The following is a 24,712-nucleotide window of genomic DNA, read 5'->3' as shown; positions in this document are numbered from 1 at the left end:
TCTAAATTTGCTTTAAACAGGAGTTCCTATACTGAATATAATAAAGTATAAAATATATAATATACTCAACATTGTTTAAACACCCATACTTGTACGCATTACAAATAAATTTAACTTGGAACACATTTTTTGTACGCTATGAACTACGAGTAGCAAAATTGCAATAGTGGGGTTAAAATACACCAAGGCAATCAAAATAGAAAGGGTATTGTGACCGAAGCAAAAGGTTTACTCTATCTGGCCAGTTATTCATATCCACAGTGTTGTTAATGGGCGGCTTCCGAAGAAAGTTGTATATAGTTTGCTACGATTTAGAGCCGTATTTTTTTCGCCGTAATCTATTGATAATGGGAGGGTGACTATTTAAAGGCAAGGTGTTTGCTGGATTATTATCATTCAGTGGTGTAGCAGTGAACAGATTTTATTGGAATACCTTAAGGCAAGTTAAAATTCTCATTTGTTATTTTTCGTATCAAGCGTCTTGGAAAAATTGTATCCGTTGGCTGTTGACAATATTTTGAGTTTGTCCAAATGTTCGTTGAAAAGGGCAGGATTTTACCCCCTAAAGAGTTATTGAGATTAAAGCATTGAAACAGGGTTTTTTTAATCAATAATCATCATTATCATCATTCCACTTTCCGCACCTAATGGTGCATAGGGCACTGCATCGGTACACCAACCGCAGCGTATCTTAATCATTTTTACATCTATATTCTTTTAATTGTGAATGTTACATACAGTTAGTTACATACAGAATGGTGAATGTTACACAGCGTGTAAAGTGGCCACTTGAACCAGCCATTGACAGGTCATAAGCCCTGTAGATGCCTAGACTTATATATTACCTTTTCTTAAATGTTCTTAATCTCTGTTGTAATATGTCAATATAAACAGCTCCCTATGGAGTTTAATCCAGTCCTTGTCTACAAAAATTTAGACAAACTAAAAAAAATGTAGATTAACCATTTTTGTAACATAACGGTTAGATGATCAGTTTTACGCTTCAGGATTCATCTAAAACTGTTATTAACTTTGATTCATCTTAAACTTTATATAAAAATATTTATTTAATCAATAGTATTGTTGATAAAATAAACTGGTCCAAGAAGAAGTATAAAAATAAAGTTTTGGCGTCTCTTGCCTAGTATGTAGGGAAAATAATTCATTAATATGAATCTCCCGCACATCAATACAGATTTCAGCCATTTAACCTCACAAAATCGACAGATGGAAGAATTAAAGAAATATGTATGTTGAAGCATAGGCAGGATGGTGAATGTTGTGAATGGTAAAATGGCCACTTAAACCAGTTAATGACAGGTAAAGGACAGCCCTGCAGATGCCTAGACTTCCATATTTCCTTATCTTAAACGTTTTTTATCTCCGTTGTAATGTGTTTATAATAGTATTATTTTATCCTTATTATACTGTTTTATATCTTTATTTCTCTAAGCTTATATCCACTTTTAATGGTATTGTTATTGAAACGTATAATTTTTCACGATCGTATGCATTAATTTTGTTTTTATTTATTTAATAACATTGTACATACAATTATTCCGGCCTCCGTGGTGTAGTGGTCAAGACGCTTGACTCACGCACGGAAGGTTCCGGGTTCGATTCCCGGTGAGAACACAAAAAAATAAAATATGATTTTTCTCAAGCCTGGGTGCTCTGTGATGTAATTCACCACTGTAATTAGGCCTCCTGGCCTGTTGTGGTGCAAAAAAAAAAAAAAAAAAAATGTAAAAAAAAAAAAAAAATGTAAATTAAGGATAGAGACACAAATTTTGAACTTGCCTCGACTCGCTAGAAAATGTGTTGAGTTGCTACACCTGCAATGCATTCGTAAACCTACATGCACAAACATACACAAATACAAATATATATATTCACACGTAAACGTACATAATATATTCCATATATAAATATTTAGTTTATACATATCACGCTACATATAATTTATATAATATATTACATCACTTATTAAATTCTTTATAACACTTTACATATAAATGTAAACATATGTATACATGTACATACTTATTGGTCATTCGCCAATTATTCCAGGTTATACTGGATTCTTTCATTCGCCCAAAACAAATATTGAATCACCTGCTCCACAAACGTATTGTTTAAGTTATGTTTTTGTTCTTTTTTTGTGCGTTTTATAATATAAATAATACAGATACATATTAAATATACACATGAACACGTATTGTTTAAAACTGTATAAAAGTTTTGTAATTTCTATCGTCTTCTTTGTATATTTTCACATAAAAAAAGGTACATTGTTTGGTGTCTTTGGCACGGGTAACCCCAGTGAGGACACATAATTTTTCTTATTTATTATTGTTTTAATGTTAAAAATAAAAAATAATAAATACACAAGAAAACATTACGGTATTTTACAAATTCAAGAATATTTATCAAGTTCAAAATCAATTTAATAAGACGTGGTTTTAAATTAGATAAATATACCTTTACTTAATGTATCAACTTAAAATAAAAAAAAATCGTTTAGTTGTTAATTTTATTTTAGAAATTGTAAGATCACTTTAAATCAATTATTGAATATTTTTCCTTACTTATTTCACTTTTATCTGCATTTTATTGTGCAAAGGGCACTTCAATTACAATATTGGTAAAAGTGTTATTTTTACCAAAAAAATATTGTAGTCGGCTCAAAAAGGATACGTTCACAATGACCAGTTAATGACAGGTTATTAGCCATGCAAATGTCTGGAGTTAAAAATTTCTTCATCTCAGTTGAGATATTGGTCGTTTTAAATGAATTTCTAAAAAGATAAATTCTAAAAAGACTTTGATGTACCAAAAATATTGTCGGTTTTTGTGCTGATATAAATAGTTAAATATAATAAAAGAAAATACAATAAATTTGAATATATGAAGGTAAGAAAGAACATTTGTAGTATTAAATCGTTATGAATGTTTTTTTTCGCACCACAACAGGCCCGGAGGCCCCAATTCCAGTGGTGCACAGAACACCCAGGCTTGAAAAAAATAACCATTTCACTGCACAGTTAGGGGGATATTTATTTTTATTTCTACAGAGTTATTAAATATTTTTTAATTGTGATCTTACCATTTTACGATTTATGCAAATATTTATTTTATGGGGCCATTTTCTTTATGTCGTAAATAACCGTGTTGGAATATGAGAAACTAGTTGTGGTAGAGTGGGATTCGAGACTCGGACCTTCTAATCCGGATTCCAAGACACAACCCACTGGACGACAATCCATCTCAAATACATTAAAATCAGTCCTGCAATATAATCTTATTGATCGATATTATTGAGAAGATAACTATGTGGCGGGGCAAAAAACCCAACAAAAGTATTATAGAATCGGGTTGTGGTCCCGTGGCTAGTGTTGCGGCCTCACAGATCAGAGGTCCTAAGTTCAAACCCATCTCTACCCCAATTTGATTCCCATTTTCTAATTGTGAGTTATTTACAACTCTTTGAAAATGGCCTCAAAATCTTAATATTTGGGTTAGTAAATATATATTTTTTAAAAATAAAAATTGAATGGTTGGATATTGATTACTTTTGGTTTGGAAATATTCTTAAAATTGATATCCTTCCCTTTCTTCCTACCCTACATCAACACCTAGTGGTGCATAGAGAACTACACTAATTGCAGTTATCTTATTGTTACACAAAACAAAAACTCTCTGTTGACATTTTCTTTTTTTTAAATATTTTTTTTTTGCACCACAACATGCCAGGAGGCTCAATTACTGGTGAATTACAGAACAAAACACCAAGGCTTCAAAAAAAACACATTTTGATTTTTGTGTCCTCACCGGAAATCGAACCCAGAACCTTCCGTGTGTGAGTCAAGCGTCTTATATAATACACCGTGGATGCCGCATATTCCATATAAAAAAATACTTATTAAACCTGTTTTAAGGAGGACGGTACAGATTTTTTTTTTATATATGTACCGATATATATTTCACATTTCATTAATTTTTTTAATTATTTTTTCTATCCTAATTTTCCTCCGTCAGAATGTCAATTCTAATATACGTCAACGACATAAGTTTATATAATATATCCATAATTCAATTTGTGAAGTTACAAATTGAACGCGGAACCGTCTGTATGTATACTTAATAATATGCCGACTACAGCACCACTATACTTAACATCAACTTAACATTACTTGTTATAAATTAATTTTAAAACATCTCAGGATTCTTGCTAACCTTCATGAGAAATGTCAATTAATAATTTAAAATCTCTTAGCCTACGAAAAAACGCATACACGGATTGAACAATTCATTAATAATAAATTCAAACTTGTTTGAAACAGAAATTGACTAAATAGTTCTCATTTACGCATTCGTAAATAATTTCATAACTTCCGAACATATTTAAATCATTTAAATTTGAAAAAGTTCTAAATACATAAATTTATATTATCTGTACCAAGCATTGCCAATATAATATTTGATTGACACTAATCGTTAATATATCCAAGTGTCTATCATAAACAGTAATATTTTTAATTAAGTATCAAATATGTGTTATACTGAGCTTAAGCATTATTGAATTCAGGATAATTTGTTTATCTATTATGAGCACGTGCTTTACTACCAGGTGTTAACAAATGAGTTGCGTTTTTTTTCCGAATGAAGGGAACAAAAGGACACAACAAAAAGATACAACAAATAAGTATTTAATCAAATTTCTTTCATTGCTTAGCAAAAAAAAAATGACAATAATTGATAGCATTTTCACCGTGTACTGCACAAAAATCTCAAGTAGCTTGGGAAGCTTTATTTTATCGATTGAACGCGAACAGAAGGAGGTGTCGAAAATGTTCATCAACATCATCATCATTCCCTTTACGCACCTAATGGTGCATAGGACACTGCATTGGTACACCAATCACAACGTATCTTGATCATTTTTTGTTACATGAAGGTAAGATGATCAGTCTTACGCTTCAGGTATCAGTTCAGAGACTATTAAAAATTCTTGTGTAAAAATACCTTTTAAAATAAGTATTTCACGTCAACCATGTCGGGAATCGAACCCGAAACCTCTTGCATGGTAGGCAAACGCGCTGACCACTGCACCACGATGCCTACGAAAATGTTTACATTTGTTTAATTGACATTCCATTTTAAAGGCTTGTAATCAAATAATGCGTGTAACCTAGAAGCAAACACAATATCATGCTGATCAAAAAATAGAGGTGCTAATTTTTCCATTTGGAAAAAAATACAACTTCTGGTCTTGTAATTAGAAGCATTTTAACAAAATTAATATTAGAGTTGAAGTTTTTCTACATACCTTTATTAATTAAATTATTTAGGTAGATTATGAACAATATATTTTCACAGAGGTTAAATATGTTACTTCAATATTTATTTTTTTGCAAACATTAACTTATTTAATTTATTAACATATCTGTATGTGTATCTTAAAATTGGAAATTTCGGGTTTATCTCATTGTTGCTTTGGGCTTGCAATATGCTCAAATCTTTGTAAATAAGATCTGGATTCTAATTGTTTTAAGATTTTATCATGATTGGTTGATAATTTATAAGAGATAGTAAACGTTTTTCTTTTACCAGGGCCCGTATTACAATGGGAAGTCAAGCGAGTTATTTTCTGTTGTCCATAAATGAAAATATAAATTAAATATAAAATTGTTTTTTAAACATGTTCAATTACAAGTTATTGGTAAAAAATACTTCCAATCTTGGTACAAATATATACATTTCACATGCAAAGTATATCTATTAACAATCTGAAATTACCTATTTTGTACTTGTATTTTATTTTAATAAATGGTTTATAGTAGGTACAAACTTGTTTTACCGAACACTGATGTAATGTTGTTAGGTAATATTACTAATCGTATGTTCACACAAAGACATTTGTCCAGCAACAAATAAATGAAGTAGTAGGTTACAAAAAATAGAAACGTATGAAAAAATTGGGGAAAATGTGAAAGAATGGAAAAAAAAGTAAAAGATAGTAGATAATTATAAGAAAGTGAAACCTTATAATTACAAAGAGTTCTAATAAAAATGCTGTTATTTTTACAGATGAAGCTGTCACTGATCTTAGTAGGTCTAAGCGCCCTGATGCTGGGGTGTGAAGCAGCAGTGAAACTCCAGGAGAGGTTCTCCTGGACCGCAGTGGACTATGCCTTCCCTAATGAGTTTGCTCGCCAGCAAGCCTTGCAGTCAAGAGCTTTTATCCCGGAGAACAACCTTCCTGTGGGCATAGAAGTCTGGAAAAATAAACTATTCGTCACCGTACCTAGATGGCGTGAAGGTATTTTATTTTATTTTTTATTTTGAATCTTGAAATAGGGCACACATAAACAATACATATATTAAAATGTGCTTTAATAACATTGTATATATATTTAATTGAAAAATGTTAAAGATTTTTAAAAAAAGTGAGATCAATTGTAAATTCAGAGAGAGAGAACATTTTAGGAAGAAAATATGGAAATCTAGGCTTCAACGATGCTTATAATCTGTCATTGGCTGTTTTAAAAGAAAACGCAGTCTAATTTTTCTTTAAACAAACGTATTCTCGTATTTTCTCCCTAGACTTTGGGACTAGAGTAAATTTTTTTTATTCACTATAGATATTAACCATTGGCGTGTCTCTATTGTTTTGATTTTTTTTTTTTAATTAGTTCTAATTGGAGTAAGGATAATAATAAAACTCAAAAAGCACCCGCTTCTATCTGCCGTCTATGGATGTACGGGATACATATATATAAATAATCTTAATAAACAAAAAACCTACCAATATAGAAAATGTTATTCAGTTACTTTTTCTAAAAAAAAGCTATCAAATCGGTTCAGTTTTGGGGTGCGGAAAATGGGATAGCCAAACGTTGATTTGCGAACCCCACTCGATTCTCATTTTCTTAAAGAGATATATTTACAACCTCGTTGAAAATGGAACCCCAAATTGAAATATTTGGGTAAATTATAAAAACATACATTTTTAATGGGTCGATACGTTTGGTTAAAAAAAATAAAGTTATTTTATTTTAACATATAACAACAGATATGAAGAACATTTATAAGAAGGTAATATAGAAGTCTAGACATCTACAGGGCTTATGACCTGTCAATGGCTGGTTTAAGTGGCCACTTTACACACTGTGTAACATTCACCATTCTGCCTATATTTGAACATCTATATTCCTTTAATTCTTTCATCTGTTAATGTTTGTGAAGTTAAAGAGCTAAAACCTTTATTTTTGCGTGTGAGATTCATCTAATTGAACTATTTCACCTACATACTATCATATATATTATATTTGTATACTATTCGTCTGAAGACGGCAAACTAGGCGCCTAGTGTCATAGTTAAGGGAAAATACGGCAATATGTTTGAAAGAGGAAAAGTCAGACCGCGCATCCTTTCAAGCATGGTTGTTTACCGCTGTAATAAGGTCTCTTGACTTGTTAAACAAAAAATGTCGGTCGCGTCGGAGTAAGCTTTTGAATATTATTTGTAAACCGGTATTAATCATCAAAGCATTGCAATTTTTTTATTTATTAATAGAGAAATATTTATGTAGTTTTTGCAAACGCTAATTGCACATGATCTTATGTAGTATCGTATGTTGTCACGTTTCTTGCTTTTTATTCATAGATAATTTTATGCTCTGGGAACATGTGCAGTTGTTTGACTCGTAAAAGACTGTGGTAAATAATTCCCTTGCGCCCAGTGATCTAACATCGTGTTACCACAAGCAAAAGACAGAAAATTCTAAATTCTAAATTCTAAACAAAAATAAACAAATTAATCAGTGAAACTTAGGGCAGGGGTGTTTTTTTATACTTATCTAATTATCCATTTATATGCTAACACTTTAGATAAGTGGAATAAAAACTTCAAGCCCTGCTTCAAGTTTCACTAATTAATTTGTTTAATTTTGTTTAAATTCTATGACATTGTGAACAATATTCTGTGTTTACTATATTAGTTTTATATCACCCGTCGATGGGAGGAGTGCTCTCCCGAAACTGTAGTAGTGTTTTTGTAAAATAATAAAAATTGTGTAACACTTATAACAAAGTTTTATTTTCATAATAATTTATGTTGACTTTTAGTTTATGTAGTTTCTACGCTGAAGCAGAACAGTGAAAGATTTGAAACTAAGCGATTCAAAAACATTTGATATTTGTGCAAAATAAGTCATATTGATAAATTTGAAGTCAAAGCGATGCCCTAAAATCAATGTTCAAAAAGATTCTGAAAAAAATATACGAACACTTATTTTTGGACTTGATCATTCTTAAAAATCTCCTGAAATGTGCTTTTACGCTATGAACGTACGATATGAGTGTTAAAATAAAATGATGGATATTATTTTCTCGCAGACTTTATAAAATTTCGTCGAACGTTGGTACTAACTTAACCTTTTCCTCACTAAGCATCCTAAAATTACACATAATCCGAATGGGGGCGTAACGAGAATAAAACTTTGAAATTTATATGATCGTACAATAATTTTTTGATGTTTTCACGTTTTTACTCATTCGTGAATATTATTTATTTTTGTTAGTTTGCCAAATTCTAATGTACATAAAGTAAAATTAACCCTAGTATTAATTACGTTTTTTTTTTGTTTTAATATTAAACGATCTTACAATTTAAAAACCAAAACAGGAAAATGCTTATTTATGTTATTTTTACGATTACAAAAAATATAGGGCAAGTGGTTTAATAACGCTCGAGTTATCGAATCAAAATCAGTCTATGAGGGATTCAAATCCCTCCTTTGGTCCAGCTAGGAAAAAATCTTTTTTTTAATAGGTTGAAGTAAAAAATTGTGCTGATTACAAGCCTTCACTATTTTTAACACAGATAATAAAAAATAAAAAAGAATTAATTTTTTTTATATTTTAATATTTACATATTTTACCGACAGTTTTATATATTCATGTTTTGTATAATTTATTTATTTTCCCCCATATTTGCGTATTATTTTTAATGAATTAATCGTATCAAATCAATTTTCGTTTTTTGCAATGCAATGAATTTCACAGAAAGCACAGAGTGTATTTTACTATATTGAAAATAATTTGCTAGTTAAGCTCAGTAAATAAGGCACCTGACCAGTAAAAAAATAAGAAAATCCTAAGTTCAAGAACAATTGTCTTTCCTTTGATTTGTGCATATTGTTAGTGTGATTTTACCTTGATTTGATTATTAATGACTCACTTCACAAATAGGCTTCAGGCTAAAATATAAGCAATGCTTTTGTAACTAAATAGATATATATATGTCTATGTATTGACTGTCATTTGGATCGACATCTGTATGTGTACATACCAAGAAAGTCCATACAATAAATCTATCACAATAAGCCATTGAAAGTTAGTTTACCGGTCTCGTTAAATTATTTTTCAAGCAATTTTTACGTAGATACAAAAATGTTATACACACATAAATATGTATTGATATGTTTTGCAAATCCTTATGCAATTCTGTGATTTTTTCGTAAATGTAATTTTTTAAATATGTACATATTGCTAACCAATTAACTTTTTTTGATAATTATCTCATTTTCCCAGACTTTCATTCTTTAGTCACTAATTAATTAATTAACCTGACCGGATAAGAACGTAATAAAAATAATTATGCACATATTTATGTGGGTGATGTAGGTGTATGCTCGTTTTAACTTTATGACCATTAAAATACATGTAGTTTTTGCGAGCGTGGCTTAAATAAGCATTTCTATTAACTTTTTAGTCAAAATCATAGGAAAAAAATATTTAATAAATTCTAGAACATTTTAAATATTTATAACACATAAAAACGTAATAAAATGATAAAGATGCCGTGGCGCAGTTGGTTAGACGGCCAACTGTGGAACTGGCGTCGTGGGTTCGATTCCCGCCAGTTGCAAAAAAAAAACCCAAGAAATATTTTTTTCTCTATTGGTCTGGGTGTTGTGGTGTATTTTTCATTACCTCCTTCAACAAGCTTAAAATAGAGACTTAACGGGTTATTCCTTTTTTAAAAAGAACATGAATTTAAGAGAATTATTTGCGTCCTAATAATTTACCCAAATGTTTCAATATTGGAGCCATTTTCTTTAAGTCGTTAATAACCGTGTTAGAAAATCGGGATTCAGTGTCCAGGCGAAAGAAGAAAACAATTATTTCTGTGAAATAGAACAAGAACCCGTTCTATATGTGTTAACGTACATAATATAATATTATGTTCTTATTACGCATAAGCGTAACACATACTTATAAATTATAACGCGTGCACATTTGCACATAATTTAAACTTTGTAATGTTTAAGTTAGCATGTATTTCAAAACGTTTTATTGCAAAAGTCCTAATCATTAGCCCTTTTCGTTAACAATTTAAAAAAATAATCCAAACAATTTTATTACTTTGTTAAGAAACTAACAGGAAGCGATGAAACTCCTACATACATAATTTGGATTAAGGTTCGCGACTAATCAAAATGCCGTATTTTTAATTGGATGTCGTATCTACCTACTTGTACTTCCGTAAAAATTCTTTGCTGTTTCGGAAGTGACAAAATAGAACATTTATGTACATTTCAATTAAAAATTATTTTTTATATGCCTACACACATTGCTATTATTATTATTTATTCGCATATTGAAACAAAAATAAACATCACCTTCAATTTTATTGGTAGATTGGAAAACCACTCTTTGGCGATAGGCCCACCAATCAACAAAATAAATTGTACAAAAAGATAGATAAATGATAGGGTCTGAAGCTCTGTAAATATTTTCGACCTCTCCTTTTAAATATCTGTATTTCTTGAGTATCAGTTAAATTTTTGACAAATTCAAAATAAAGCTGATATTTATTAATAATATTTTGCTCTTCAACTTTTATTTTTGTTTGTTTTCTTTTCAATGTGGTTTAATTGTGATAAAACCTTTATAAATACTTTTAGTTATACAGAATTTGATAAATCTCATTCAGATAAATTTTAATACGTTTATTCGAAAGAACACTGATACCTACGCATGTTATTACTTAAATATTTACATGTGACATACATTTGTCAATCATGGCATTATTTGAATTAAATTTCGACTTTATTTTGAATATTTTTTTCTCTTATTAATTTATATTACAAATGTTAATGAAATATAAGTTCTTAACTGCTTGTTTATTTATGTAGAATTTACCAACAGTAATGTTGGATAGCTGCGCATAATAACTTAATTTAATGTAACAATTATATCATATTAAATTAATTAATGACCTTTATCTGATTAATTTTACACTCCACGGTAGTGTCACGTAGTTAATACTAGCTAATGTTCCGATTAATTTTTCTTCTTAATTAAGCGTTAAATCCCGTGATGTACTTTTATACTAAATAAAAAAGTGCAATTTTAACGAAACTCTCAAATAACTAGAACAAGTGACGTACCTAGGACTCGCCATAAGCAGATAATTAAAACGAACGAAACACACAGGCAAATTCACCAAAGTAATGGTATTATAACACAGCCTCTCCCACAACAATAACAAGAAACATAAAAACAACACAACAAAATCATTAAACTAATATACAGCTTACCTTACCTGACCCCTGCAACTGAACTATACTACAAACACACCAGTTTGACATAAAATATTTGTCAAAAATTGAGACGGTAAAAAATATACACAAAACTGCACTGGGAAACATGCAAGACTATGACACAACATTGACCAAAAATGCTGACCTACACAAATATAATACTCATAGACAAAAACGATATTAAAAAGCAAAGACAAACGTAGGACAGTCAAAAATACAATACGATGGACTTAAACACTACAATGACCTTCCTTACTATCTGAAAAATTACATTGGAGACAAATTAAAAATCAGCCTGAAAAACCACACGATGACTACTATAAACAGACGAGACATAACATGACTAGACCTTATAATATTTTTTATAACGCTAGTGGGCTTTTAAAAATTATAAGTAAATAAAAAAAATCCTCTCAATATTCTCAAAAATGCATTCTTGTCCTAGTCAAGAAATAGAATTAAAATCTTTTTTTTTAAACTCGACTAAATTCAATTTGCAATCATCGCCATTTGACATAAATACATGATTAAGTACAATAATACACCAAATAGTTCAATTGCAATGTTGAAATGACACAGAATACAGAAGGTTAGAAAGAACCGTTATTTAATAAATATGACCTCGCTAAGAATCGAACCAGCAACCCTTTTGAGTAAAGCAAGCGTTATAGCAATTACACAACGGGGTCAGCATTTTTATCTTCACTTGCAAATAAACAATCTCAATATTTATTAATTCATAAACTTTAATGGTTAAAGACTGGATTACTTGTGTACTGTGGAGTGTGTACTTAAGACGATTGTTTCACACATGGAAGATTCCAGGTTAGACTCCCTATGAGAAAACAAAAAAAAGGATTTCTCCAAGAAGGCGTGTTGTGGTGCAAAAAAAAAGATACAAAACTCATCATTGAGTTAGTGAAAGTATTACGAATAGGTTGGCAAGCACTCTTAGTTTTTATCAAATTAGGGAACATTAAGCTTATCACTTAAACCGAGGTGATGCTTCATAGAACGACAGTTTGAAATTATGTTGAGAAAAATGAGCGTTATCATGCAAAACGCGAAGCAGAGTAAAAAAGACTAACTGTCTATGCCAGTTTACTGTGTTAAGTTGAATGGAACACAAGACAGGCCCTTAGTACTGCGTCTAGTGTATATTATGTCAATGAAAATAATTTTTAATTTACAAAATGACTATATCACGTTTATTTTGAAATATTCATATGCACACACACCTATATATATATCATACACCTATTTAATAAATACATACATTTGAATAATAAATAACCCAAACAAAAATGGTTTTTCATCACTTTAAAATGTTGTTGATTTGTGTTTTTTTTTTTGTTAAATCCATATTATTATTAATGACACTGTTTTATTATATTTTGTTAAAAACAATATCCAAATGAATACTGGTTATAAGACGTGTTAAGTAAATAACAGCATTTATCGATACTATTCCTGGCCAATTACCTTTCGTTCCCATGTGTCCTTTGACCCATCCTTATGGTACCTACCTAACATCAAGATAGAAGATATTCAAAATTAGAATATTCAGATTTAGAACAAAAACAAAACAACATTTTTGACTTGACAAAAAATCGAGGAAAAAAAGTGGTTGGAATCGTCGCGCGTCGAGGAAAACATTGTCTCATTTTATAGTTCATTTTGTGATCCAGTGCCAGAAATTGAAGAACATTCAGATTATATTAAAGGTAGGTATTCATTCCATATTCCTATCCTTTCTCAAATATTTCCCAATCACAAAACTGAATGAAATTAGTTTTTCGTTTACAGTGCGCCTTTTCGTTAACAAGACGTGTTAAACAATAAAGACCGAATCAATAGTACTGGATAAAACACTACAGATTATATGAGTTAGTACATTTTTTAATGTAAAGTAAAGTCAAATAGTTTTATTCTAGTTATTGTTTTTTTAGATTTATTTTATTTTATAAATAAGTATAACTAAAAAAATACAATTTTTATTGCAATGACGAAACAGTGAATTGCTCTATTTTCATTAATTACGTTTCAACTTGATTCTATTGCATTTAATTACCTACATTTTAAGTACCCACCTAGTTCGGAATTAAACTTCATCATACGAACTCGTATACTAAATCAATACAAAATCCCTTCAGAATAAACTGTAACTTGCACTAATGAGTTCTTGAACCGTATCTGCAACATAAACAAATTAATTTTATTTGCAGAATTAATGGTACCTAAGTGAAGTTATGCAGTATTGCGAAATGATTAGGTACTAATGTTATGAGCGACACCATTTTATGGACGATAGCGGCTTGTCCTACTAAACCAAAGAAGGAAAAACAATTTAAATTATTATTATAATTTTTGTTTTCTTGCAAGGTCATACCATCCAATTTTCGTGTTTTGTTTTTTTTTGAAGGAAAGCGCTTTGTCTAAATTTTTAATAAGAATTCTGATATCAAACATTGGTCAATTGTAATAATCATCATCAATCCCTTATCCGCACATAATTATGCATTGGATACTACTGAATCGTTACGCCAATCGGAACCAATATTTACTAGGTCTTGTGGTAAGACGAACACATTTGCCTACGGTGCAAGAGGTTTATAGTTCGGTTTCTGACATGACAGACACGAACCAATTTTAAAAATGCGTTTTTACACTCCTTTATTTAATAATATCAGAATAAGTATGAGAAAAAATTATAAAATTCACAAAAATATTTTTTAAAAATATATTTTTACATTATAAATTTAAGTTGTTTCTATTTAATCATATCAAACACACACTCACCCTGTCCCTAAACCTACCCTCACACCAATATTCAATCACACACATATGCACATACCTACCAAAACCACACTCCACTTTTTTACACACGCATTCTCACACAAAAAAAAACTCGCACACATGCACTTCTATGAATTATATCTAACTGAACTGGATTTTTATAATTGTATTTATGTGGAAAACTGATTTGGCTTTATTTTTTGTTTTTTTTTTTAATGTTGTGAATATTTTTTTGTATTGCTGTTGTTTTTCTGAATAAACAAAAAAAAATTTTTTTTTAATTTAAAAAAAATTGAAAAAAACTAAGAGCATCGATAATAATTTTTATATCGATAAGCCTATATTCTATTCTATTTATGGTTGACACTTTCAATGTCCACGTTTCACAACAGCATATTTCATTTATATATTCGTATTGCTAGTTTAATTATTGTGTCTATTTTATGATGTATTTATTTCTCGCATAGGTGTTGAAGCAAAAACCATATAAACAGCAGGCGCGTTCCGCTTGTACATGCTTTGGATGCGGCGCATCCCTTAAATATTAAAAAATAATATTATGTATTTTTTTATTCAAAATTACAAAAAATTCTAAAATTACCGTAAAAAATGTTTGAGTGCACTCGATTTTAAAAATTCAAGCGACATTTTTTGCAAATATACCTACGTATGCGTATTTTCTAATTTACGTACGAAATAACAACCTTGGCCTTGATAGTACTTTTAGATACGCTGGAATCTGGATACTACACTTCGTTTTGAGTTCAGTCCAATTACGAATGTTCGGATTTCCGCGCACGCGCATTAAGGTTTATAACTTTGACATATTGTTCTACTAGATTCGTAGAGATAATAGCATCCAACTAGTGAAATGCAAAGAAAAAACTACCTTAAAAACGTTTGGCATAAAGTTGAAAATAGCCCTTTATTGAAAATTGCCCAAAATTAAGAACATCTAGAATTTTAGGTATTGTTCTAATGTTTACAGCTTCACCACTAGCCGTGCCTGCTCCAGTACTCCATTATATTTATACGAATAACTACTAATTATTATCATAATGGAAAACTTATGTAGCACCATTTTCGTAATACACCTCAAGCGCTTGAAGGGCTTTTTATTTGTATTTAAATTCATTGGGACAGAGAAGAAAAACATTATTAAGAAGAAAATATGGAAGTCTAGGCATTTACAGGGCTTATGACCTGTCATTGGCTGGTTTGAGTGGTGACTTTATACACTGTGTAACATTCACCATTCTGCCCATGTTTAAACATCCATATTTCCTCAACTCTTCCATCGGTTGACTTTTGTGAAATAAAGGATCTGAAACCTTTATTATCCGGGTGAGATTCATCAAGCTGAACAAAATCACCTACTAGGCAACGCCTGAAAACAATTTTTCAATTTTCATACTTCTTCTTTTACCAGGTAGTTATTTCAACAATGTTTAAGTATGTCCAAATGCTTGCAGACCGGCTGTAATTCCCCCTTGGGAGTCATTCAAATTTAATTAAACACTACGATTACTTACCTGACTCCTTGAAAAATTATATTGGAGACAAAGTTAAACGAACCATCACGCCGTTTCCCGGTTGAAGTGGGCAGAGAGGATAGAACGCCATACCACACTACTTTGCATACAGGTATCCTCTAGATTCATACATCATCTCATGCACGCGCGCCGATTATTCCGACGTCACATGTCCACCTTCGAGTATTGGTTGGATTTGGTCATGCCATATCTTTCTCGGTCTTCCTCTATTTCTGCATTCATCAACAATCCAGTTATTTTGCTGTCCATTCTCTCTGTATGTCCAAACCAACAAAGAGTTCCTTTCTTGATTTTGTCGAGAATGATTATCTCAGCATTACATAATGTACGGATCTCGACACAAAAAGCGATGACAATAAATACTAATTAGACTAAACAAAACATGACTGGATATTTTAATATGTTTATGTAACTTAAACGGGGCTTCAAAATTATAAATAAAAAAAAATCACAAAATGATTAGAAAAGTGTAACATTACCTATTTTTTATTTTAAAAATACGTTACGTTTTTTAAAAATAATTTTAATCATTTATCAAACGACAATTTCTAAATTCCTAATTTGGCCTGCTTAAATCGTATTCCTTCCTTATTTTGATATTAAATTATTAAACCGACAGATTTCCATTACATAATTGAGCACGTAATTGATTCGCAATCCGTAATGTAGAGTGGGCTTTGACTTTTATATAAATCGAATATTCAGGTGTAATATTAAGGTGCAGTCGATTTCCTGACAACACTGGTATAAACTGCATTATGTTGCAATATACGTACAAAGTGCACGGGTGATTTGCATCATGATATATTTGTTTACAGTTTCTCTCAATTTATAAGTTCAATTTAATGCGATTATATTCAGTATGGTAATATAAACATATTTACTTATTTTTATTCAGGTTACTGTCACCGTCAAAATTGTTTTATCTTGGACAAGAACCATTTATAACACTTATGCAAATATGTTTTTTTTTTTGTTTTTTTTCTACAGAGCTATTTTGTTACACAACCAGATGGTAATTTGTATATAACAAGCCTAATTCTTCCATTCTAATATTTAAGTTTCTATCATACTAATTTAATGAAAATGTTTTTATAGTTCGATTTACGTAACCTACTTATTGACAATTCTATATGAAATTCCATTTTTTTTTATTACAGTATTTTACTCGTATGTGAATGTCTTCATATTTTTTTGATTTGCAACTCAAAGTTTTGTCTTATTTATCAACCTAATGACTTATATTTCTCCCTGCCCCTATATCCCGGTTCATCCAGGGTCGGGCCTCCTTGTACGCAAGTGCCAGGAGCTTCTGTCCTCGGTTATCAAATCTGATTTGAAAACAACGTTTTAAAACATACAATACACCCTAATCAGTTGATTGGTAGAACTCAAATTACAGATACCTTCTCGTGGTGAGTTCATCATTTTTTTTTTTTTTTTTAAAGAGAAATAGTCGAAGAGCTGAAAAATATAAACAGTAAAAACTTAAATTTTTAAATAAAATTACATTTTGCGTTTACTAAATGTATCTTTGAATATATTTATTCTTTCGTTAGAAAACTAAAATAAATCGCTTAGATACAATTAAAAGTTGAACAAAGTTACCTTTATATTTTGAGCACAAAATAAAAATTTGGGCTATATTTTTTTTACTTTAGGCCCTTTTCGCTGTAATAAGTGCAATGCAGGATTCGTTCTTTTTCAGTTATAATTAACTTATTTTTATGCATGTCAATACGTTACTTGAAGAACTGTTTAAATTCGATAATAGAAAAATCTTTGTTTTTGACCAACCGTATATAATATGTACTCTTTTGTAATTATTTGTGTAAAATTTAATCCGTTTATAAAACATATAAAATTAAAAAAAGGAATAAACAATTAAAAATATTTTAAAAATTAAATGTAAATTTATTGCAAAAGAGAGGGTAAATATTTTTGAAAAAGGAACATAGAAGTCTCAGTATTTACAGGGCTTATGACATGCCATTGACTGGTTTAAGTGGCCACTTTACACACTATGTTACATTCACTAATCCGCCATGTTTAAACATCCACTTTTCCTCAGTTATTCCATATGCTGACTCTTTTGTGAAGTAAAAAAGCCCTGTAAATACCTAGACTTCCGTACTCCCTTTCCCAAAAATATTTTCCCTAACTTTTGAAACAAATTGAAATATATATAACTGTTTAGGGAGGAAATCCAACCTGTGTAGGAACAAACATTTGGATATTCTCAAAACATTGGTAATTTAAAAATTATTTAAAATCTCTTCTCACGAATTATATTTAAAATACCTGATTTAACAACGTGCACATAGGTTGATATTGTTGATGTATTTAAAACTAAACTTTATCACCTAATTATTAAAAAAAATGCTTCCTAGACAGTGTGTAATAAACCTGTTTAAAAATATTTTATTTACTAATGCATTTTTCATGTGTTCTTTATTGTTTTTAATTTATTGCCTAAAGGTAATCATTTGCTTATTCCCTAACGTGCTGAAAACAAATACCTTTATTTATTATTTTATGTTTATTAGTAACCTATCTAAATACAATAAATGGAGTTTTTTTTTTTTAAGTAATTATAATGATGACTGTATATTTAATTACCTTTATGTAAATTTGTTACTAAAGCAATTTATGCATTACACCCAAGACTCTCGTATTTTTATTATTACACAATTACATAAATTTGTTTTAATTATTATTAAAGAGTTGTTCATTTCATAATGAATTGATTGGATTATAACATTGAGAAAAAAACAAAACTGCAAATATTTGCACGAAAGGGGGAATGTTATGTATAAATATTTCATAAATTTCTACAATACTTGTTGTTTGCAAAGTATATCATTAACCGCTTAATGAACTTCAGTTCAGTATACTAGTCATTATGTAGTATTATGTAAGAAACTTTGTTTGAAGGAATCAATTGGATAAAATATAGATGCATTCCTTTTTATTATACAATTAGATAATATTAAATTTTCATTTCATTTATTAAAAGAAAACATCAACAATTGTAAAAAAAAATATTTACAAATAAACCAAAATTATCGGCCAATTATAGTTTTCTATATAGAAGTTAATACAATGCAAAAAATAAAAAAAAATAAAGCGTACCCGTTAAAAGCCACTCCGTATAATAGGATGCAGTTATTATTGACGATTCAGTCAGGGGTCTTCAGGACTGTAGATGTAGATAGCCTAAATAGCTACTCGCACGCATGGGTTTTAAAATTAACATCGCAAAAACGCATGTACTTTGTTACACTTAGTGCCTTGATGTCAAAAATTTCTTGACTCTGTCAAACCATGTCATCGAAATGACTTAGCGAGTTCCAAATACCTCAAAGTATATGTTACGGAAAATGGTATCTTTAAAAAAACTGAGAGTGCGGCTAGGAAAAGCAGGCGCCACGTTTAACAGTATGAAGGTTGCCTGGAGAACGCTAATATTTATTTTACTCTGCAATATATCATTATTTCTGGACTGGAGCCTAAAGCGTACGGTTGATTTCATTACCATTAAGTGCAAATTCAATAATGCAATACCCTTTGTACCACTGGACGCTGGTAAGAAAATGATAATGACGATGATCATAAATCGTAGTGCCTTCACACTTTTATATATATACATATTTTGAATCGGGTTGTAGTCCCGTGGCTAGTGTCTCGGACTCACGAATTTAAGGTCCGCGGTTCGAATTCCACTCTGCCCCAACTTGATTTCCGTTTTTTAATAGCAGGTTATTTACAACTCGTTTATAATGGCCCCTTAAAAATGAAATATATGTATTTATATTACAGAGACAGGGTATAGTCTAAGCTTTACCAAGTTGCACCGTTTAAACCACCGTTGTCTCAGAGGGTATCCTGCAAGACATCGTACCCTCTTTAAATAAATAGATTTAATCCAGTACTTCATACATTTTTTAATATATTTTTTTTTTACTTAATTGTGGAAAAACCCGGTTTGATTGAAATAAAAGCGATGATGTCAACTAAGTTCAGGATGTAGAATAAATAAAAAAATATATATAATTTTGATTAGAAATTCACCATTGATAAATGCGCCGTCAATGATTTTATGGTAATTTTGTAACATGACAAGTTAAGTAAACTTGATTTAGTCAGCTGTATAAACTAATCTAGAATATCATTCATAATGTGTACTGCACCATATAACTGAATGTTGAAATTTCAATGCAATTGAAACAAAATATTTTTGCAATAATCACGTACTATCAACATTATATCAAAATAGAGCTTAAATGGCTTAGTTTATTGATTCCAGGCAAGCTGCTTAATGAAATATACTTACATTGAATTTATAAATTTTATGAACATAAATTAACCCTCAAACAATTAATTTCATAATAAAACAGACAGGGTTTTTAAAGTTGTTTTCTGTAACGATTCAGTACCATTTTTTTGTTATATTTGTTTATGTTATTGTTATTCTTATTTATTGGTTTGTTCATAAAAGCAGTTTACAATAAAACTAATAAACATTCATGAATACAGGTCAAGACAATGAAAGCCAAGCAAACTGCACTTTAGCACTTGGCAGTCCTGTTACTGAGAATACACAATATCGTATAATATTTTATTTTTTTAACAATATTTTTAGTTTTTTGAGAATCCTTTATTGACGCGGGCAGAATGATGAATATTACACTGTGTTTGAAATGGCCACTTAAACCAGCCAATGACAGATCATAAGCCCTATAGATGACTAGACTTCTATATTATCTTCTCAAAAGTGTTCTTTATATCTGTTGTAATATGTTAATTTATATATTTTTTAAATTATTGTATTATTGCCAGTCGACAGTAATAAGGGTTAGTACTCCGTATTACCACCGGCAAGTGTTTTTAAATTATAATTTTTTTATTTCTTCAAAACAATAAAATATATTTTTAGATCTTTAAATTCAATGCCTTTTTGCTGTTTTTTTTTTAATGTTTTATTATTTAGAGTAGAGTGGGGTTTGAACTTCGTACCTATGATCCGTGAGTCCGCCGCAAAACTGGCACGGGATCACAACCCGATTCGAAATTCGTTTTATATTTCCTAAATCTTTTCCACTTCATTTCCATAAATGATTGTATTATTTTTACTCTACCTTCACATTAGAGATAACCGAAATACGATGCATTCGGTTTACCAATGCAGTGAACTATGCACCACTAGGTACAGAAAGAATAATATAATGTATTTTTAAAATTACTTTGTCAACAGGAATTCCAGCAACACTCAACTACATCAGAACAGATCAAGCACAGCCTGAAAATCCCCAGCTTATTCCATACCCGAGTTTAGCAGAGAATGAATTAGGGAACTGCGCTTCTGGACTAACCACTGTTTACCGTGTCAAAGCAGATTCCTGCGGAAGACTGTGGGTTTTGGATACAGGAACTTATGGAATTGGTAAGTTATTAACAATAAAATTAAATAATAGAACACGACAGAAGAAACTTGGAAAAATTACGATTAATCGTTTATTTTGTTATTGCAGGAAATACAACCACAAATCCTTGCCCTTATGCCCTGAACGTGTATGACTTGAATACCGATAGACGCATCCGTAGATACGAATTTAGACCTGAAGACACGAATGCCAATACCTTCATTGCCAACATTGCCGTGGACGTTGGAAGTTCTTGCGAAGACACTTTCGCATATTTCTCTGATGAACTCGGCTATGGTCTGATTTCATACTCTTGGCAACAAAACAGGTCTTGGAGATACACTCACGGATTCTTCTTGCCCGACCCTCTGCTCGGAGACTTCAACATTGCAGGACTTAACTTCCAGTGGTTCGAAGAAGGTATCTTCGGAATGGCTCTTTCCCCCACTAAGCGTGATGGTTTCAGAACACTGTACTTCAGTCCGATTGCTAGCAACCGGGAGTTCGCTGTGTCAACTAGTATCTTGAGAGACAGCAACCGGGTGTCCGACTCATATCAAGACTTCACCGCTCTGGGAACACGAGGACCAAACGGACATCTTTCCGCCAAGGCAATGAATGACGAAGGTCTCATGTTCTTCAACATGGTTGATCAAAACGCTATTGGATGCTGGCATTCTAGCCTTCCTTACAAGGCGAATAATTTGGCCATCAATGATAAGGATGACATCGGTCTTGTATTTCCTAGTGACGTCAAGTTCGACAATAGTGGAAATGTATGGGTTATTTCAGACCGCATGCCTGTCTTCTTAGAAGCTGATCTTGATTTTAATGATGTAAACTTCAGGGTTTATTCCGCCCCAGTAAGTGAAATGGTGCGAGGGTCTGTCTGCGATGTCCAAACACCCCAAAGGCAAACTCTTGCTCCTGCCATTTACCGTCCATTTGGAGGACCTTCCTCTACATTTGGTCCTCAATATACTCGTTTACCATCCTTCAACTCTCTGCCATGGGTGAACAGACACTACAGAGTTCACGAAAACGTATTTTAAAAAAATAAAATAATTATTTTAAGGCTATTAAGCTACATAGTTTCCATTTGTAAATAAATACATCATAATGTCTGAACCAGTGATTATGTACATACAAGGGAAATTTATTTATTTAATATTCTTTGAACTTCATGTTTATATTAATAAAACTAATTGTTAAAAAATAAAATATTTTATTTAAATTGTAAGGAGTTACTGAATCATTTCAAAACCATCCTAATTTTCCCTCATAATAATACACAATAAATCTTAGCAATTTCCAGTTTCAAGAAAAAAAAGTAGCGAGATTTCTTGTTCCGAGATCTACATAATATGCCAACCGTTTTAAAAACCAGTTGAAGCCGTCTACCATTAATTTCAAGTTAAGATGAGTTCATATATCACAAGAGAAGAGGCACGGCAGCCGAGATTTTTAGACCTTTTGTCTAATTAGCGGGTTACCAAAGGGCCTTATAATAAATCTTGACACACCAGACTCAAAGAATTATTATTAAATTTTTGCACCAACCTTTATATTATCAAACGACTCAACATACATACAATCCGTAATGAGTTTAAAGGATTTATTTAATGAAAGTCATTTACTTAGTGAAAGTTTCAACATTACATTAATTTATGTCAACTTATGAATAATTTCATAATTTTCGTGATATTATTGAAATTAAAATTGCATTTCACAAAAAGAAGCTATCGTAATTTGATTGTCGAATTAGATAGTGGTATTTCTCTTATGAATAGTGGGGTTCGAACCCCAGTAAAATAGTGATTTGGATTCCTAAAGATCTGTCTTTCAGTAAATTAATGTGTCCTACGTTTTAATGGAATTATAACACACAATATCTTTCACTAATTAAACTTTAAATATGTAGCAGGCTGAAGCTGTATTCATTTAATGTTTATGTCAAAAAGGGATAAATGAAAAAAAACACAAGAGCCTGACTCTTTTGGCAAGCCCAACCTGAACTGTTCCAATATTTTGATTAACATTAAAGCTGAATATTTTTATTTTAAAAATGCTCAGGCATTACAGTCAATAAAAATATTTAATAAACTTTGCATTTTTTTGCGTGCCAAAAAGTTTTCATAAAAATCATTCGAATGTGCATGCTTACACAAGTAAAAAAAATGTGTTAACTTATTTCACCGGCAGGCACTAAGGCATTAACATTCTAACGAAAACAGTTTTTTTTTATATCAAAACAACTTAAGTATATTTGACTCGGGTTGTGGTCCCGTGGATAGTGCTGCGGACTGTTCGAACCCCACTCTACCCCAACCTGATTTTCATTTTCTAATAGTGAGTTACTTACAACTCGTTGAAAATGGTCACCAAAATTGAAATATTTGGGTAAATTGAAAGAACGCTAATATTTCTTTTTTCTTAAAAAAAAAAAAAAATACTACGTAATTTCAAATTATTCGTTTTGTTATTTACGAAATACAATCATTTTTAATAACCATATTACCATATTCCGACTTGCTAGAAAAATAATAGGCACTCAATCAAATTATTGCTCGACACAATAAGTCTTATTATATTTAGTTTTATTTTATTGATAAGCAGTCATCCTGGCTGCGGAATATGCAGGACTGAAATGCTTCCGCTGCAGTGATCGCCAACGTCGGCGTCGGGGGACCCGACAAGGGACCGGAAGAAAATGATGGCTCGCTGGACGGCCAAAACCGTACGGCAAATGTACCAAAGTACCTATAAGTACTTACAAACGATAATAATAATGCTACATGTGGTGAAAACTGTGAAACAATCATACGAAAACAACGTAGAATAAGTTAAGGGTAGCCTACAACAACGCATATATTAATATTATTGGCGGCCTCCGTGGTGCAGTGGTCAAGACGCTTGACTCACACACGGAAGGTTCCGGGTTCGATTCCCGGTGAGAACACAAAAATCAAATGTGATTTTCTTAAGCCTGGGTGTTCTGTGATGTAATTCACCACTTGTAATTAGGTCTCCTGGCCTGTTGTGGTGAAAAAAAAAATACAAATACAAAAATAGTAATTTAAGGCCTATTATCTCTTTGTATACGAGTATTTTGTTTTTTTTTTTTATTCCTTTGATAATATTGTGTATACGTTTAATTACTGTTATTATTACATATTAAATAATTAGTGAATTCGTTTAACTAAAATTAAAATAAAATAAAAATATGGGCTATTGCTTGGACTGCCTAAGCACAGCAGAGCCTCCGAATTGGTAGGTGAATTCTTTCTCTGCTTTACTTCTTTAAAGAGCCTGGAGCCATTTATAACGC

The 24,712-nt window shown here is 30.9% G+C and overlaps 1 protein-coding gene across 1 annotated transcript; it reads left to right on the top strand.

Annotated features, from left to right (window-relative positions):
- The first annotated feature begins 380 nt into the window (after positions 1 to 380).
- On the top strand, positions 381 to 22,605 carry y (L-dopachrome tautomerase yellow). The gene is made up of 4 exons (XM_088238595.1): positions 381 to 439; positions 6,091 to 6,322; positions 21,216 to 21,404; positions 21,493 to 22,605. Exons 2-4 carry the CDS (start codon positions 6,091 to 6,093, stop codon positions 22,434 to 22,436), a joined length of 1,365 nt encoding a protein of 454 aa, XP_088094721.1. The 5' UTR covers positions 381 to 439; the 3' UTR covers positions 22,437 to 22,605.
- The last annotated feature ends 2,107 nt before the right edge of the window (positions 22,606 to 24,712 follow it).

Source organism: Micrasema longulum, unplaced genomic scaffold (genome assembly GCF_059751315.1).
Source record: "Micrasema longulum isolate JH-2025_06_02 unplaced genomic scaffold, ASM5975131v1 h1tg001927l, whole genome shotgun sequence".
Classification (NCBI taxonomy): domain Eukaryota; kingdom Metazoa; phylum Arthropoda; class Insecta; order Trichoptera; family Brachycentridae; genus Micrasema; species Micrasema longulum.
This window is presented reverse-complemented; position numbering and strand designations above follow the sequence as displayed.

Excerpts from the sequence above, each read along its gene's own strand:
- y (XM_088238595.1), top strand. The coding sequence starts at position 6,091 with ATGAAGCTGTCACTGATCTTAGTAGGTCTAAGCGCCCTGATGCTGGGG. Across the intron at positions 6,323-21,215 it reads CGTACCTAGATGGCGTGAAG|GAATTCCAGCAACACTCAAC; the intron begins GTATTTTATTTT and ends CTTTGTCAACAG. Across the intron at positions 21,405-21,492 it reads TACAGGAACTTATGGAATTG|GAAATACAACCACAAATCCT; the intron begins GTAAGTTATTAA and ends TTGTTATTGCAG.